This window comes from Pongo pygmaeus, chromosome 2 (genome assembly GCF_028885625.2).
Source record: "Pongo pygmaeus isolate AG05252 chromosome 2, NHGRI_mPonPyg2-v2.0_pri, whole genome shotgun sequence".
Classification (NCBI taxonomy): Eukaryota; Metazoa; Chordata; class Mammalia; order Primates; family Hominidae; genus Pongo; species Pongo pygmaeus.
Window position 1 is genome coordinate 61,854,860 of NC_085930.1, and position 17,156 is coordinate 61,872,015.

The 17,156-nt window shown below is 47.8% G+C and overlaps 1 protein-coding gene across 1 annotated transcript in view; it reads right to left on the reverse strand.

Moving 5' to 3' along the window:
* Positions 1–2,517: 2,517 nt before the first annotated feature.
* The window catches only part of ISY1 (ISY1 splicing factor homolog), a 35,548-nt gene continuing 20,909 nt past the window's right edge, over positions 2,518–17,156 (reverse strand). The window contains exons 7-11 of the mRNA XM_054482152.2: positions 13,354–13,471; positions 8,188–8,310; positions 7,428–7,549; positions 3,899–3,985; positions 2,518–3,537 (exon numbers count right to left, since the gene is read on the reverse strand). Of these exons, the coding sequence (XP_054338127.1) occupies positions 3,430–3,537; positions 3,899–3,985; positions 7,428–7,549; positions 8,188–8,310; positions 13,354–13,471 (558 nt within the window). The 3' untranslated portion in view covers positions 2,518–3,429. The remainder of the gene's footprint in view (positions 3,538–3,898; positions 3,986–7,427; positions 7,550–8,187; positions 8,311–13,353; positions 13,472–17,156) is intronic.

A 17,156-nucleotide genomic window follows, 5' to 3' on the forward strand; every position in this document is an offset into this window, starting at 1 on the left:
CTTCTCCCAACATCATCTCCCCTCAGCCCCTCATCTGACTTCCCAGCCCCTCAAACACACCGGTTTTTTAGACTTCTACCCTGGCCCAGCTAGAGAACTGTGAACAACTCTGCCCTCTCCACGGCTCATTTTGTAGGAAAGGAAATCCAGGCTCAGGAACTGCATGACCTGCTAAAAGCCCCCAGGAGTTGCAGCAGAGAAGCAGGACTCAGAGTGCCAGGCCAGCCCTCCACAGACACTGCCTTCTGCATCCTTTTGGGTGGAGCAGGCGGGCAGCAAGTGAGATGCCAGAAGGAGCTGGGTGGCGCTGCCCCTCCCCCTGGATCCCTCTGCTTGCTAGTCAGCTGGGTGCTGGGCCAGGCCTGATGTCCATCCAGGCCGGTTCCTACTTTTAGTGCTGCGCAGTGAGCAGGGTGAGGAGCCCCAGCTCGGGTCCAGATCCTGCCAGTGTTTCAGGGAATGGGGTGGCCATGCGCAGGACTGCAGGGCAAGTGCAGGGCACGAGGAGAAAGGTTTTCATTTCTTGTTTATAAATTGCCCAAGGGCAGGTGGGGTCAGCCGGTTGGGGATGCAGTGGGAGGAGGTCCAGGAGGCCTGGGTGGGGATGCTATGACTAGTCTTAAAGCAAAACAGGAGAGAGGTGGTGTGTTTTAGACACCGGAGGACAGGCAGTGTGAGGGAAGAAGGAAGTTGATGGAAACAAGACTATGAAAAAGTAGCTTTTCGGGAAACCACAGGCAGAGCCAAAGCTAATATAAACCATTCAGCAGATTTTATTAACCAAACAAAGCCTCCTGAGACTGGTTCTGTCACCTCGGAGCCACAAACTGGGAAAAGATGACCACACCCACCCAGCCAGCTTCCCCCACCCCCAGCTGTTTCCAGGCCTGGGACTGTAGCCCTGCTGAGACCTTGTCCCACATCTAGGACCCTCTAGGGCCTTTGGGCACAGACAAGTAGCAAGGGCCTCTGCCAGGAACACCTAGAGGATGTCCAGATTGGTGCTTCTCCACTCTCAGTCTGTTTCCTCAAATGTGGAATCCTAATCCCTGGCCAGTTTGCATCCGGCAGAGCCCTGAAGAGACCCCAGGAGGGGAGTGCTTTGTGCACTGAAGGCCTAGAACAGGGCACTGGAGGAGGAAGGCCCAGAGCCCTGGCTCTCAAGACAGGCCTGGCTCCAAGCACCTGCCATCCTTCCCAGGGAGAAGGAAGGCCTGATGTCTGGATTCCCCATTCTCTTCTGAATGCCAGGAAGCACCAGAGTGCGCGTGTGCCCCTTGGAAGACAAACCCACAACCAGGCCTGTCTGAGCCCGGCCATCCGCACGCTCCCCAGAGGCTCAGACCTGGGTCAGTCTGTCCCTAGGGCCCTCTGAGGCCTCTGCCCAAACCACAGGACTGCCCAGACCCCAGAGCGAACTGAGACAGCACAGGTCCACTCCTTGACTTCAAAGTATGGAAGGTGAGGCTGGGCCCAGAGGGTCTTGCTCAAGGCCCCCACGATGTTCACTCCTGAGCTCCCACCTGCAGGCCCAAGCTGGGTGCTGGGTCCCAGAGGCGAGTCTGCCTTGCTGCCTCCAAGGGCTCCCAAAGCTTCAACCTGGACACCTCTCCTCCCTGCACGCATTTGCCTCCGGGCTTGACTGAGGGCTGGGATTGGCCAGCCCAGCCCTCAGGGAAGCCAGGAGGCAGGGGGGCCCCTTCCCCATCCTCACCTACACCCTGGCTACTCCCATCCCCACCAAGCCCACCCACTTCCTGCCAGGGCCTCTGCCCCGGCCTCCTCCTGACCTGGTCCTGCCTGGGCCTCTCCTTGTGGCCGCACGGAGCATCCTCAAGCAAGTTCCATAGCCACTAGCTCCCAACTCCCTCACTCAGACCTTTTCCACAGTCCTTGTGGCCCTCGGGCTCCTTAGAGTGGGCCCAGCACTGGCCACTCTCCCGACTTGGCCACACACAGCCACACACGGCTCTGCCACCCCAAGTCTGAGCTGCTCCCCACACACCAACCATCCCAGGCCTCCTGCTGTGTGATGGGCTTCTCCAAGCCGAGTTCCTCCTAGTCCCAAACAGCCTGAGCTGGAGCCCCAGGCCCCAGGAACAGCCATCTGGCCCTGACCCTGAGCTCCCAGATACTCCCATGACCCTGCAGAGGGCAGGAGGCCAGGCCCCATCTTGCCCAGGGGCTGCAGCCGCTGACCATGGTTCCCTACTAGAGAGCTAAGCCCCAGTTCAGAGGAAGCTCTGGACTCAGCTCATGTCCACTGTGTGCTTTCAGCAGGCCACAGTGTGGCCCACTGCCAAGGAGCCCTGTCTACAGCTGTGGCCACGGATGCCACGGTGGGTCGGCTCACTCCCACCTAGACTCCTGGGATCTGGTCCTGTCTTTGCCACACTTGGGGCTGGGGCTTCAGGGACTCCCTTGCAGGAAGGCAGTGCCCCTCAGTGACTGGCCACATCCTAATGTCACTGTCACCTCAGAGCCGTCGGCCCAGGGAACAAGCTGAAGACATGGAGGTTTCCCTTTCTTATAAAAATCTTTAATAAAAATAGGTTTCTGCAGAATGGGTTATAAAACAGGAGTAGCAAACTCAAATTCCTGCCACCCAGGCAGGAGCGAGTGGAGCAGGTGGAGGGGGGCTAACAGAGAGCCCAGAGCAGCGACCAACACAGAGGGACCTGGTCATTGACTTGTGGGTTGCGTGCTCAGGGCTGACATATCATCTCTTTTTTTTGGGGGGGGGGGACAGAGTCTCACTCTGTCGCCAGGCTGGAGTGCAGTGGCACGATCTCGGCTCACTTCAACCTCCACCTCCCAGGTTCAAGTGATTCTCCTGCCTCAGCCTCCCAAGCAGCTGGGACTACAGGTGCATGCCACTACGCCCAGCTAATTTTTTTGTATTTTTAGTAGACATGGGGTTTCACCATGTTGGTCAGGATGGTCTTGATCTCTTGGCCTCGTGACCCGCCCGCCTCGGCCTCCCAAAGTGCTGGGGTTACAGGTGTGAGCCACTATGCCTTGCCACATCATCTCATTTTTTAAGAGATGTGTCTTTTAGAAAATTTGCATTTTTTAAAATTATACTTTGGTCTGCAAAAAATTGCATTTTTAAATGTTTGCCACTAATTGATTCTTCTCCCCTCAAAATCGCAGTGCAAGTCAAAATAAGCCACAGGCAGCCAGTTCGCAACCTGTTGTATACACTCCACAATAAAAATAAATGGATCCACACAGTAGCAAAATATGTGTACAAAACCTACCAGGAAGACCAGGGACAGACCCCTACCCTCCGGTCAACATGAGACGAGAGGGAAGGAAGGCTGAGAATGGGGCAGGAGCCCTTGCAGCACCAGCCTGCCTGTCTGCAGCCCTGGGTCCTGAGGTACCACTCAGGGATGGAAGAACTCCAAGGAGAGCCCCAGCTGGGTCCTAATACCCCAGGAGCCTTCTGGCTTCTTCACTTTGGGCCTGCAGGGTCTCGCTTGCATACTTCTGGAGGAGTTCCATTTTCTTCCTTCGCACCAGTGCCTCCTCAATCTGTGGAAATTAAGAGTGCAGGGCTCACTCCTCAGCAAAGCCCTCCAACCCCTGCCAGACCCAGCCAGGAGGAAGTCCCCGTGGGAGAAGTCCATCGAGGAGTCTGATTTAAATACGCAGAATAGTCTCCAAGAGTCCTAACTCCCTCCCATTGGAAACATTTGAACAAAAGAATGGCCTAGAGCAGAGGGTCCTGCCCTTTTTGGACCCCACACCCTGAGCATAATGACAGGTGTCATGTGGTCAAGACCCTGAGCTGCCCTGATGGGTAGGAAGGACAATGAAAACCCACTATAGTGCTCTGTGCAGTCTGCTTTAGAGAAGCCCCCGGCACCCAGGCAGCTCTTAGCTGTGGTCCTACCTCTTGCTGCGAGGGAACGGGGACATGAGCAATGAACTTCTGCTGGCCGTCATCCCCTCCTTTCTCCTGGCTGCCTTCCTCGTCCGACTACAAACAGAACAAGCGAAAAGTCCATCAGTAGGCGCCCAGCTAGATAAATGCTGGCAACTCTATAAAACACACTACTCTGCAACTATTTAAAATTAAAAAAAAAACTAAGAAAGTTCTATACTTATAGAAAGACACTTGAGCCACAAGAGTAAGTAAAAAAAGCCATAGAACATGGTGTATATTATGCTACCTTTTGTCTAAGGAGGAAATAAGAATAGAAATTACTGACGGCAGTGAGAACAAGGTAGATGAGGGACAGGGTGAGGAAAGAGAATCTTTGTGGAATATCTTTATATACTTTTTCACTTTTGAACCTTGTGAATGTATCACTATTTTTAAAAATTTAAATGTAAAAGAATGCACCATGTATAGAAAAATAATCAACTCAGAGGTTGCCTATGAGTCAATACAAATTTCTAATAACAAAGAAAACAACACGGACTTGGAAAGAGAGAAGGGGTCTTGTGGCGAGTCGGGAGTCCACTGTTTGCTGGGCTCTGGCAGACACCGTGCACGACCCATTCCCTGACTGGCTCCCAGTGGGGATGGCTTCAAAATCCTCTTCAGGAACCTCTCATCCACTGGCACTTGGAGAAACTGGTTGTATCTAACACTAAACAGATACCTACCCTGATCTGGCGGTTCCACTCCTCAGCATGTACTCAAGAGAAACACTGCACGGGAACAAGAAAATTCCCAGCAACCCTATCTGCCAAAACCCCAAGCTGGACACAACACAAATACCCACAAACATTAGACACAAAAGAGTACACACAACTCCACATATGTAACGTTCAGACACAAGTGAAACATACAGATCACGAGAGGTCAGGAGGGTGACCCCTGAGGCAGTGGTGAGCTTCTGGCATTGTGGTCCTGTTCTGTTTCTTCACTGGTATTTGCTATATGTGTGTGTTCACCCTGTGAAAATCCAGTGACCTACACATTTAGCAGGTGTGTACTTTTCTGTATATGGAACAACACTCAGCAGTGAAAAGGAATGAACTATTGAACTCAACAACCAGAGGGATGGCAAGGGCATCATGTTGAGTGTCAAGGCCATCGCTAAAGGTGACCCACAGCATGATCCCATTTATAAAACATTCTGAAATGACAAAATCAGAGATGGAGAACAGGTTAGGGATCAGCTAGGAGAAGAGATGGTGAGGACAGGGAGGTGTGAACTGTGAAGGGGTGGCACCAGGGATCTTTGTAGTAAGGGGACAGTTCCCAGGCTGGAGTGCAGTGGTGCAATCACAGCTCACTGTAATCTGAACCCCCTGAGCTCAAGCAATTCTCACACCTCAGCCTCCTGAGTAGCTGGGACTATAAGCATGTCCAACCACACCCAGCTAATTGTTTCTATTTTTGGTAGAAACAGGGCCTCATTGTGTTGCCAGACTGGTCTTGAACTCCTGAGTTCAAGCAATCCTCCCACCTCAGCCTCCCAAAGTATTAGGATTACAGGCGTGACCACCATCCCCGGCCAGTTCTGTATCTGGATTGTCATGATGGCCACATGGATCTCCACACATGGAGACAAATGACACAGAACTCCACACACTCATTATGCCAATGTCAACCTCCCAGTTTTACTACTGTGCTAGAACTACATGAGATACAACCACTGCGGGGAACTGGGTGAAGCATACACAGGATCTCTCTGTACTCTTTGCAACTTCCTATATCTCTATAATTATTTGAAAAGAAAAAAAAAAATTCTGCTGTGGGTTTCCACTGCTCTTCCCCACAACACCAGCTCCCCATCAGCCTCCACTCACACCCAGCACCCAATCTCTGCACTCCAGCACACTGGGCTGTCCTTTGTCTCTCACACTCATCACAGGATCTCTCAGCACATGATGCGCCCCTGCTGGGAGCCCTCTCCCCTCATCTCCTCCTTCCTTGGTTAAGTTCGCTGGATCGTCCTAATCTCAGCTGAGGGGTTAGCTTCCCAGCAGAGTGTCTGCAGGCTGTCCCTGCACCAGGCTCTATTGAGGTTCTGTTGCTCACTGTCTCTCTTACTGGACTGCCTCCGCCTGGACTATGAGCTACACTTCAAGCCTCTGTACCACCATGTCCCTGCACCTGGAATGGGGCTGGCTCACAGGAGCCATGAATTAAACACCTGCTGAGAGAGCAAATGAATATTTGTACCTAGAGGAAATCCTCCTAAGGCATGCTGCCATCCTGCTTCAGACCTGCACTGAACCCCAGTGCTGGCCCAGCTGGACATTAGCAGGAACGTCAGGCCTGTTATATCCCGTGTGACATTAAGTCACTAAACCTGAGCCTGCTTCTTCACCAGTGGTGTCTCAGCAAGCTCCTCATGTGGAACCTGAGCCATCATCCATGTGTGGGTGATCCCCTCCCTTCTCTCAGTCCAGCACATCAGATCCACCTAGACCTGTGCAGGCAGCAAGGACTCCAAATATAGGGCCCTGCAGAAGAGCTCTGCCTGGGAGGCAGAGATTTCAAATGCTGAGTTTTCCTTGTTTCAGAATACCTCTTTAAATGCAGTGAAGTTTTGGTAGTGTTTCATAGAAAAAAATAAAAGGTGTAGCACAGACAGAGATATGTCAAGATTACTTACATGGTGGCTATAATAAAAAGTAATAAGTAAGATATATAATGAGTATTTCCTACAGATCAGAAAATATGCAAAAGATCAGAAAATATGCAAAAGGTCTGAAAATATGCAAAGATTCCCCAACCATGACCCTCTGAGAAAGTTTCTTCTCTGCTCTGCGTTTCTTTCCATGTGTAAGACGGGGGTGTTAGGGCTGGGCGCAATGGTTCACGCCTGTCATCCCAGCACTTTGGGAGGCCAAGGCGGGTGGATCACGAGGTCAGGAGTTCCAGACCTGCCTGGCCAATATGGTGAAACCCCGTCTCTACTAAAAATACAAAAATTAGCCAGGCGTGGTGGCACTCGCCTGTAGTCCCAGCTACTTGGGAGGTTGAGGCAGAAGAATTGCTTGAACCCGGGAGGCAGAGGTTGCAGTAAGCCAAGATCGTGCCACTGCACTCCAGCCTGGGCAACAGAGCCAGACTCCGTCTCAAAAAAAATAAAAAAGATGGGGGTGTTAGACTACAGAAGAGCGACTGCCACTGCCACGTGAACAGAAGTGATCAGGTCATGGGCTAAAGCTCATGGCTTCCTCTGTGTTTATCAATCTAATTCTAGTGTATGCAGGAGGGCCTGTCTTTAAGAAGGAAAGAAGGAAGCCCTGGTGTAAACCACGGCCGGCAGGGCAATCTCATGGCTGCTGCCTCCTGAAACCCTCCTGTAATCTCACAAGTGTTTTCACAGCCATCCTGCAGGTGAGCAAGCTGGGCTGTGAACCCTGACTGTGTTTGGGAGCCAAGCTTCCTCCCTGCCACACTTCATGGCTTGGAGCAGATGGCAGTGAGTGCCAGAAGGGGCCAACCCCAATACCTCCTCCTCGGTGACTGCATAGATGTTGATCTCTTCCTCCTCTTCCTCCTCCTCTTCCTTTTCTCCTCTTGCCAGCCGAGCCTCTCTCTCTGCTTTCCACTTTTCCACTAACTCAGCTCTGACTGAACACAAGAGAGGGTAGGTGCTATTTATTTCAGTCTCTAAATTAGCTTTCAACACTATGCAGGGAAAGGCCAACACTATGCAGGGAAAGTCTAGACATCCCCTCTAGAAAGGGACACCCTTCATTCTGCCCCCATGGGTGGAAATGGATGTGAGGCATGGTAGTCCTACAACAGCTCTGGCCTTCAGTCACTACAAAACAGCTTTTTAGGGAACATTCCCAAATCCTCCCCACTTCCATAACCTGAGTGGCTTCCCAACATGTCCAAATGAAAACAGAGAAGACAGGGGCAGAGCATGCTAGAAAGCAGCTCCAGCTCCAGACCACTTGCTTCCAAAGTCCTGGCTTGATGTGTCACATGGGCACTGGTATTAGCACGAATCCAGATGGTGACCTCCTAGCAGACAGGGACCGGTCAGACGTGGCTCTCATGGCTTCCCCAACCTGTTACCTCTGGCCCACACAGCTTTGACTGCCTCACAGGGGTCAGGGAATTAGCAGACCATCAGGCCTGAAGACCATTAGCAACAAAGAAAACTCCCTTCTGGCATAAAGCACTATTGAAAATCCTGTTTTCAAAGGAGACAACAGAAAACAGATGCCATCTATTATGAAATGAAATGCCCAGAGACCTACGTTTCTTTTCATATTCCTGTTCCAAAGGCACAATAACACCATCATCTTCATCTAGGTAACCATAGTACTCAAAATCGATTGCCTTCATGAGCTCAGCACGTGTCTTTCTGGGAGGAGGAAGAGCTATAAGAAACAGAAATGGAGCTGAGTTTCCAAGTCATAATCACACTCCAGCGAAGCTGTCTCCTGATGCAACGCTATACACACACGTGGCACGTATGTTCATGAAAATACCGGGTGGGCGCGGTGGCTCACACCTGTAATCCTAGCACTTTGGGAGGCCCAGGCAGGTGGCTCACGAGGTCAGGAGTTCCAGACCAGCCTGACCAACATGGTGAAACCCCGTCTCTACTAAAAATACAAAAATTAGCCAGGCGTGGTGGTGCGCACCTGCAATCCCAGCTACTCAGGCTGTGGCAGGAGAATCGCTTGAACCTGGGAGGCAGAGTTTGCAGTGAGCCGAGATCACGCCACTGCACTCCAGCCTGGGCGACAAAGCAAGACTCCATCACACAAAAAAAGAAAATAACATGCATAGACACTTTTCTATACTATTCATGGGATTATTTAAGTGGTAGAGCCCTTTTTAAAATCAGTACTTGGACCCATTAATCCATTTAAAAGCAATCTACCTAAGTAAAAAACAAAACCAGGCCGGGCGTGGTGGCTCATGCCTGTAATCCTAGCACTTTGGGAGGCCAAGGCGGGAGAATCACCAGGTCAGCAGTTCGAGACCAGCGTGGCCAACATGGTGAAACCCCATCTCTACTAAAAATATAAAAATTAGCCAGGCATGGTCGTGGGGGCCCCTGTAATCCCAGCTACTCCGGAGGCTGAGGCAGGAGAATCGCCTGAACCCAGGGAACAGAGGTTGCAGTGAGCCAAGACTGCGCCACTGCACTCCAGCCTGGGTGACAGAGCGAGACTCCGTCTCAAAAAAAAAAAAAAAACCAAACACAAGATAGCAAAAAGCTTCATGGACAGATATATGCATCACAGTATTATTTATATAATAGAGAAAACTTGGGAATAACCTAGGATTGTAAATTGCAGAATATGTATGGGATGGGATATCCTGCAGCCCCTGTAATGCTATTTCACAAAGTATTTTAATAACACAGGAACTGTCATAATGTTTAATGAAAAAGCATGACAGGAAATGTAAGTAAATAAAAAAGACAAAAGAAACTATAAACAAACAAAAAAGATACATGAGAAAGCCCTAAAGAAGATATTTTCAGACTAGGACTACAATCCGGAATATTTAAGTAATTCTTTTTTTTTTTGAGATGGAATTTCACTCTTGTTGTCCAGGCTGGAGTGCAATGGCATGATCTTGGCTCACTGCAACCTCTGCATCCTGGGTTCAAGCGATTCTCCTGCGTCAGCCTCCCGAGCAGCTGGGATTACAGGCACCCGCCACCACACCCAGCTAATTTTTGTATTTTTAGTAGAGATGGGGTTTCACCATGTTGGCCAGGCAAGTCTCCAACTCCTGACCTCGGGTGATCCACCCGCTTAGGCTTCCCAAAGTGCTAAGATTATAGGTGTGAGCCACTGCACCCAGCTAAGTAATTATTAAAAATGAAAAACAAAATGACAACCAACCAGATTGGTCAAAGAATAAAAGCTGGCCAGGCGCAGTGACTCATGCCTGTAATCCCAGCATTTTTTTTTTTTTTTTTTTTGAGACGGAGTCTCACTCTTGTTGCCCAGGCTGGAGTGCAATGGCGCAATCTCAGCTCACCGCAACCTCCGCCTCCCAGGTTCAAGCAATTCTCCTGCCTCAGCCTCCCGAGTAGCTGGGATTACAGGCACGCGCCACCACGCCCAGCTAATTTTGTATTTTCTTCTTCTTCTTCTTTTTTTTTTTTTTTAAGACAGAGCCTCACTCTGTCACCCAGGCTGGAGTGCAATGGCGCGATCTCAGCTTACTGCAAGCTCCACCTCCCGGGTTCACGCCATTCTCCTGCCTTAGCCTCCCAAGTAGCTGGGATTACAGGCACCTGCCACCATGCCCAGCTAATTTTGTATTTTCTTCTTCTTCTTTTTTATTATTTATTTATTTTTTTTAGACAGAGCCTTGCTCTGTTGCCCAGGCTGGAGTGCAATGGCACGATCTCAGCTCACTGCAAGCTCCGCCTCCTGGGTTCACGCCATTCTCCTGCCTCAGCCTCCGAAGTAGCTGGGATTACAGGTGCCCGCCACCATGCCCAGCTAATTTTTTGTATTTTTTTTTTAGCAGAGACGGGGTTTCACCATGTTAGCCAGGATGGTCTTGATCTCCTGACCTTGTGATCCGCCCGCCTCAGCCTCCCAAAGTGCTGGGATTACAGGCGTGAGCCACCGCGCCTGGCCTAAAAAAATAAAAAAATTTTTTAAGGCCGGAAAGGAACATACCAAACAGATAATAATGGTTATCAGTTACCTCTAGGAGGGGCACTGGGATGAGCGTAGAGGTAAGAGGACTTTAACTCTATCTGTACTATTTGAATTATAACCAGTAAAATTCGCTTATTCATTTTCTTTCTAAAACAAAAATCTTTTCAATAGATGACAAAAAAGGAAAAATAAATTTAAAAACCCAAAAATCTATCACTGGAATAAGCAAAAATACATTTAGAAAAATGTAAATGCAAAAAACCTAACATACAGAGCATAATCACAATATAGGAGCCGCCCCAATACAACCCTTTAGAAACTGGAAGGAACAGCCAGGCGAGGTGGCTCACTCCTGTAATCCCAGCGCTTTGGGAGGCCGAGGTGGGCAGATCATGACATCAAGAGTTTGAGACCGGCCGGGAGCAGTGGCTCACACCTGTAATCCCAGCATTTTGGGAGGCCGAGGCGGGCGGATCACGAGATCAGGAGATCGAGACCATCCTGGCTAACACGGTGAAACCCTGGCTCTACTAAAAAAATACAAAAACTTTGCCAGGCATGGTGGCGGGCGCCTATAGTCCCAGCTACTCGGGAGGCTGAGGCAGAAGAATGGCGTGAACCTGGGAGGCAGAGCTTGCAGCAGTGAGCCGAGATCGCATCACTGCACTCCAGCCTGGGCAACAGAGCAAGACTCCATCTCAAAAAAAAAGAGCTCGAGACCACCCTGGCGCCAACATAGTGAAACCCCGTCTCTACTAAAAATACAAATTAGTACTGGTCACGGTGGCTCACGCCTGTAATCCCCGCACTTTGGGAAGCTGAGGCACGTGGATCACGAGGTCAGGAGATCGAGACCATCCTGACTAACATGGTGAAACCCCGTCTCTACTAAAAAAAAAAAAAAAAAAAAAAAATTAGCTGGGCATGGTGGCAGACGCCTGTAATCCCAGCTACTCAGGAGGCTGAGGCAGGAGAATGGTGTAAACCCGGGAGGTGGAGCTTGCAGTGAGCCAAGATTGGGCCACTGTACTCCAGCCTTGGCGACAGAGCAAGACTCCGTCTCAAAAAAAAAAAAAAAATACAAATTAGCTGGGCATGGTGGCATGCGCCTGTAGTCCCAGCTACTTGGGAGGCTGAGGCAGGAGAATTGCTTGAACCCAGGAGGCAGAGGTTGCAGTGAGCCGAGATCGCACAACTACACTCCAGCCTGCGCAACAGAGCAAGACTCCATCTCAAAAAAGAAAGAAAGAAAGAAAGAAACTAGAGGGAACAATGCCCTAATGTATTAACAATCATCACATACAAGGTGTGAAAATGTGAGTGGTTTTTTCTGATTTTCTGTATTTTATAACTTCTTTTTTTTGTTTGAGATGGAGTCCTGCTCCGCTGCCCAGGGGAGCGCAGTGGGACGATCTCGGCTCACTGCAACCTCTGCCTCCCAGGTTCAAGTGATTCTCCTGCCTCAGCCACCTGAGTTGCTGGGATTACAGGTGCCTGCCATATGCCCAGCTAATTTTTTTTGTATTTTTAGTAGAGACAGGGTTTCACCATGTTGGCTAGGCTGGTCTCGAACTCCTGACCTTGTGATTCTCCTGCCTCAGCCTCCCAAAGTGCTGGGATTACAGGCATGAGCCACTGTGCCTGGCTATAACTCCTCTGTAGTAAAAAATATATTCCTTCATAATTAATGGCACAATATTTAAACTCTGAATTATTTTTAAGTGATGGTAGTGCCCTATGTAAAACTAGTTTTGGAATAATGAATTTTAAAACAAGCAGCATTTAATAAAAATAGAACTATATATTTTTTTAAATAGAAAAGCTAACTAGAAGGAGATATAACAAAACGCTAATAATGGTGAAAATACTGGCATCATTCTTCTCTGCCTCTCATACTTTTTCCTATGAAGTGTTGACTACCTTTCTAAAATACAAAATCAAAACAGACTAAAACTCCAGACTAACAGTTTCAAATTATATTCAGGAGGTTTGGCTGAAAGGAGGAGGAAAGGTGGGTGTGCCCTATTTGGATTCACACAAAGTAGCTCCACTTTTCTCCTTTTTTTTTTTGAGATGGAGTTTCGCTCTTGTTGTCCAGGCTGGAGTGCAATGGCATGATCTCGGCTCACCGCAACCTCCACCCCTCAGATTCAAGCAATTCTCCTGTCTCAGTCTCCTGAGTAGCTGGGAGTACAGGCATGCACCACCATGCCCAGCTAATTTTGTATGTTTAGTGGAGACAGGGTTTCTCCATGTTGGTCAAGCTGGTCTCTAACTCCCTACCTCAGGTGATCCGCCCATCTCAGCCTCCCAAAGTGCTGGGATTACAGGCATGAGCCACGGTGCTGGGCCTCACTTTTGTCCATTTTTACATGTTAGGGTTTGGCCCAAGATTTTATTTGTTCTTTGGTTATCATTTGTTCAACTAATAAGTAACTGAAACATGAACCTGATTCAATGAACTTCAGAGCCTGCCCCAATCGTTCTGGGAAACTTCAAGTAGGGAAACTCCTTGTCCAGACTGACAGATTAGCACCTGCCAAAGGCAGAATCCTGCACCAGCCAATCCTGGGTGCACTTTCCAGACCCAATTGTATGGCATGGGCCTATGATTCTATCCCAGTTCTTAAGAATTCTCAGTTAAAATCTGGGAACAATAATTCCTACACTATAAGGCTGTTATGCAACTAAGAAAAAAAAGTAAGAGCAGTTAGCATATAGCATATCTACTCTTATGATTATTACCAATGAAAGGCTAAAACTGTCACAAACTTAGTTACTTACGTTCTTTTTCAAACAGCTCTCTAACACCAGGCAAATCTTTTGCTGCTCCAAAGTACTTGTAACCTCGGTTTCCTGGGACTTCTTTTCCTTCATGATCCAGCATTTTAGGGCCGACTTTCTTATTGTGAAGAAAAAAGAGAAAATGGATCTGTTAGTTAGTTAGTTATTATTTATTTATTTATTTGAGGCGGAGTCTCGCTCTGTTGCCCAGGCTGGAGTGCAGTAGCACAATCTCACTGCAACCTCCGCCTCCTAGGTTCAAGCGATTCTCCTGCCTCAGCCTCCTGAGTAGCTGGGATTACAGGTGCGTGCCACCATGCCTGGCTAATTTTTGTATTTTTAGTAGAGACGGGGTTTCACCATGTTGGTCAGGATGGTCTTGAACTCCTGACCTCATGATCCGCCCACCTCAGCCTCCCAAAGTGCTGGGATTACAGGTGTGAGCCACTGAGCCTGGCGGATCTGATCTTTAAACCCACTATTTCCATGTCTGCAAATATATTTTAAGATAATAGCCGGATGCAGTGGCTCACACCTGTAATCCTAGCACTTTGGGAGGCCAAGGTAGGCGATCACTTCAGCTTAGGAGTTCAAGACAGCCTGGGCAACATGGCAAAACTGTGTCTCTACTAAATATAAAAAAATTAGCTGGGTGTGGTGAGACACGCCTGTAATCCCAGCTACTCAGGAGACTGGGGCAGGAAGAATTGCTTGAACCTGGGAGGTGGAGATTGCAGTGAGCCAAGATCGTGCCACTCTACTCCAGCCAGGGTGACAGAGTGAGACTCTGTCTCAAAAATAAAATAAATAAATAAATATATAAATAAAAAACACTTATGGGCTGGGCATGGTGGCTCACACCTGTAATCCCAGCACTCTGGGACACCGAGGCGGGAAGATCACTTGAGGCCAGGAGTTCACAACCAGCCTGGGCAACATGGCGAAACCCTGTCTCTACAAAAAAATGCAAAAATTAGCCAGGCATGGTGACACACACCTATCGCGCCACTGCATTCCAGCCTGGGTGACAGAGCAAGACCCTGTCTCAAAAAAAAAAAATAAAACTAGGCCGGGCGCAGTGGCTCACGCCTGTAATCTCAGCACTTTGGGAGGCCGAGGCGGGCGGATCAGGAGGTCAGGAGATCGAGACCATCCTGGATAACACGGTGAAACCCCGTCTCTACTATAAATACAAAAAACTAGCCAGGCATGGTGGTGGGCGCCTGTAGTCCCAGCTACTTGGGAGGCTAAGGCAGGAGAATGGCATGAACCTGGGAAGCGGAGCTTGCAGTGAGCTGAGATCACGCCACTGCACTCCAGCCTGGGCGACAGGGCAAGACTCCGTCTCAAAAAAATAAAATAAAATAATTTAAAAATAAATAAATAAATAAATAAAGATAAAAAACACTTACGATGCTAAGTGACAAAACCTTTAAAAAGATTACAAACAACCTATATGACAATCAGTGGAAAAAAAATGAAATACATCCAGAAGATACAACTATATCTATTAAAACTGATGATTTGCTGGGTGCGGTGGCTCACATGTGTAATCCCAGCACTTTGGGAGACCAAGGCGGGAAGATCATCTGAGGTCAAGAGTTCAAGACCAGCCCGGCCAACATGGTAAAATCCCACCTCTACTAAAAATACAAAAATTAGCAGGGTATGGTGGCACACATCTGTAATCCCAGCTACTTGGGAGGCTGGAGCACAAGAATCACTTGCTGGAGCACAAGAATCACTTGCTGGAGCACAAGAATCACTTGAACCTCGGAGGCGGAGTTAGGGTGAGCTGAGATCGTGCGCCACTGCACTCCAGCTTGGACGACAGAGTGAGACTCTGTCTCGAAAAAAAAAAAAAAAAAGACGATTTGACAACTACATGTAGTATGTGACCCCGGATCAGGTCCTGTACTGCAGGGGAAATGCTACCAAGGACATTATTGGGAAAACTGATGAAATGCCACATGGATTCAATTATTGTAGCCAAGTTAAATTTCTTAAACTTGATAGCTCTACCACGGTTACATAAGAGAATATTCTTCTTCTTAGGAAATACACATATATTAAAGGGTAAAGAAGCATGATGTATTGTAACCTACCTTTCAAGTGGTTCACAAAAAATAAATCTCAAGGTACACAAAGAAAATAAAGCAAATACAAGCAAAATGTTAAATACCAGTAAATCTGTATAAACAGTATATAAAAGTTCTCTGTATATTTTTGCAATGTTCTTTGAGTTAAAAAACATTTTTTAAAATCATACAATTTGGCTGAGCACAGCGGCTCATGCCTGTAATCCCAGTACTTTGGGAGGCTGAGGCAGGATGACTGATAGACTCCAGGAGCTCAAGACCAGCCTGGACAACATAATGGGACACCATTTCTACAAAAAATTTAAAAATTAGCTGGGCATGGCTAGGCACGGTAGCTCACACCTATAATCCCAGCACTTTGGGGAGCCAAGGCAGGTGGATCACCTGAGGTAGGGAGTTCGAGACCAGCCTGGCCAACATGGTGAAACCCTCTCTACTAAAAATACAAAAATTAGCTGGGCGTGGTGGTAGGCACCTGTAATCCCAGCTACTCTGGAGGCTGAGGCATGAGAATTGCTTGAACCCAGGCAGGGGAGGTTGCAGTGAGTCGAAATCACACTCCTGCACTCCAGCCTGGGTGACAGAGCGAGACTCCGTCTCAAAAAAAAAAAATTAGCTGAGCATGGTGGCACACACCTGTCATCTCAGCTGCTCGGGAGGCTGAGGTAAAAGGATTACTTGCACCTGGAGTCAAGGCTGCAGTGAGCCATGATCGTGCCACTGCACTCCAGCCTGGGGTGACAGAGTAAGATCTTGTCTCAAAAACTAAGAGGCTGGGTGCAGTGGCTCACATCTGTGATTCCAGCACTTTGGGAGACCAAGGCGGACAGATCACCAGAGGTCAGGAGTTCGAGACCAGCCTGGCCAACATGGTCAAACCCCAACTCTACTAAAATATAAAAATTAGCCAGGTGTGGTGGCACACACCTGTAATCTCAGCTGCTCTGGAGGCTGGGGCACAAGAATTGCTTGAACCCAGGAGGCAGAGGTTGCAGTGAGCCAAGATCATACCACTGCACTCCAGCCTGGGTGATGAAGCGAGACTCTGTCTCAAAAAAAAAAAAAAAAAAAAAAAAAAAAAAAACTAAACTAGAATAAAACAATTTAATATACATATCTATCATATGATTATTTATTGACATGAAACTGTATTCCTTATACAGTTTAGAGAATAAAGCACATAGTTAGAATATTAATGAATTTCTATAATGTATATACTAATATGTATTTTTTATATTTTATAATTTTTATATTTTTTCTCTGCACAAAAATATGTACTGTTTATATAATGAAAGCTACATTTTGAAAAGAAAAACAAAATCCAGAACCAAAATTGCACATACAATGAGTATGGTTTCAATTATGACATTCATACAAAAACAACAGAAGGAAAAAAAAAGATAAAGAGCATATTCAAGTGGCTGCACTTATGTAATGGGATTGTGACTGAGTGTTGTTCTACTTCTTCGTACTTTTCTGAACTTAGTGATAATATATTACTTTTCTATGTAGAAAATAAAAATAAAATTATTAAGCATTAAAAATCTCTGGAAAAAATATATAAAAATATTAATAGTGTTGAATTTGGGTGGTGGAACTTAACATTTCACATACGAATTTTTTCATACCTGAGACTACTTTTCTAGGTGGATTAATGAGCTGCTTTTAAGCCGCCTCACAGGAAAAATAAAATCTCCACCACAC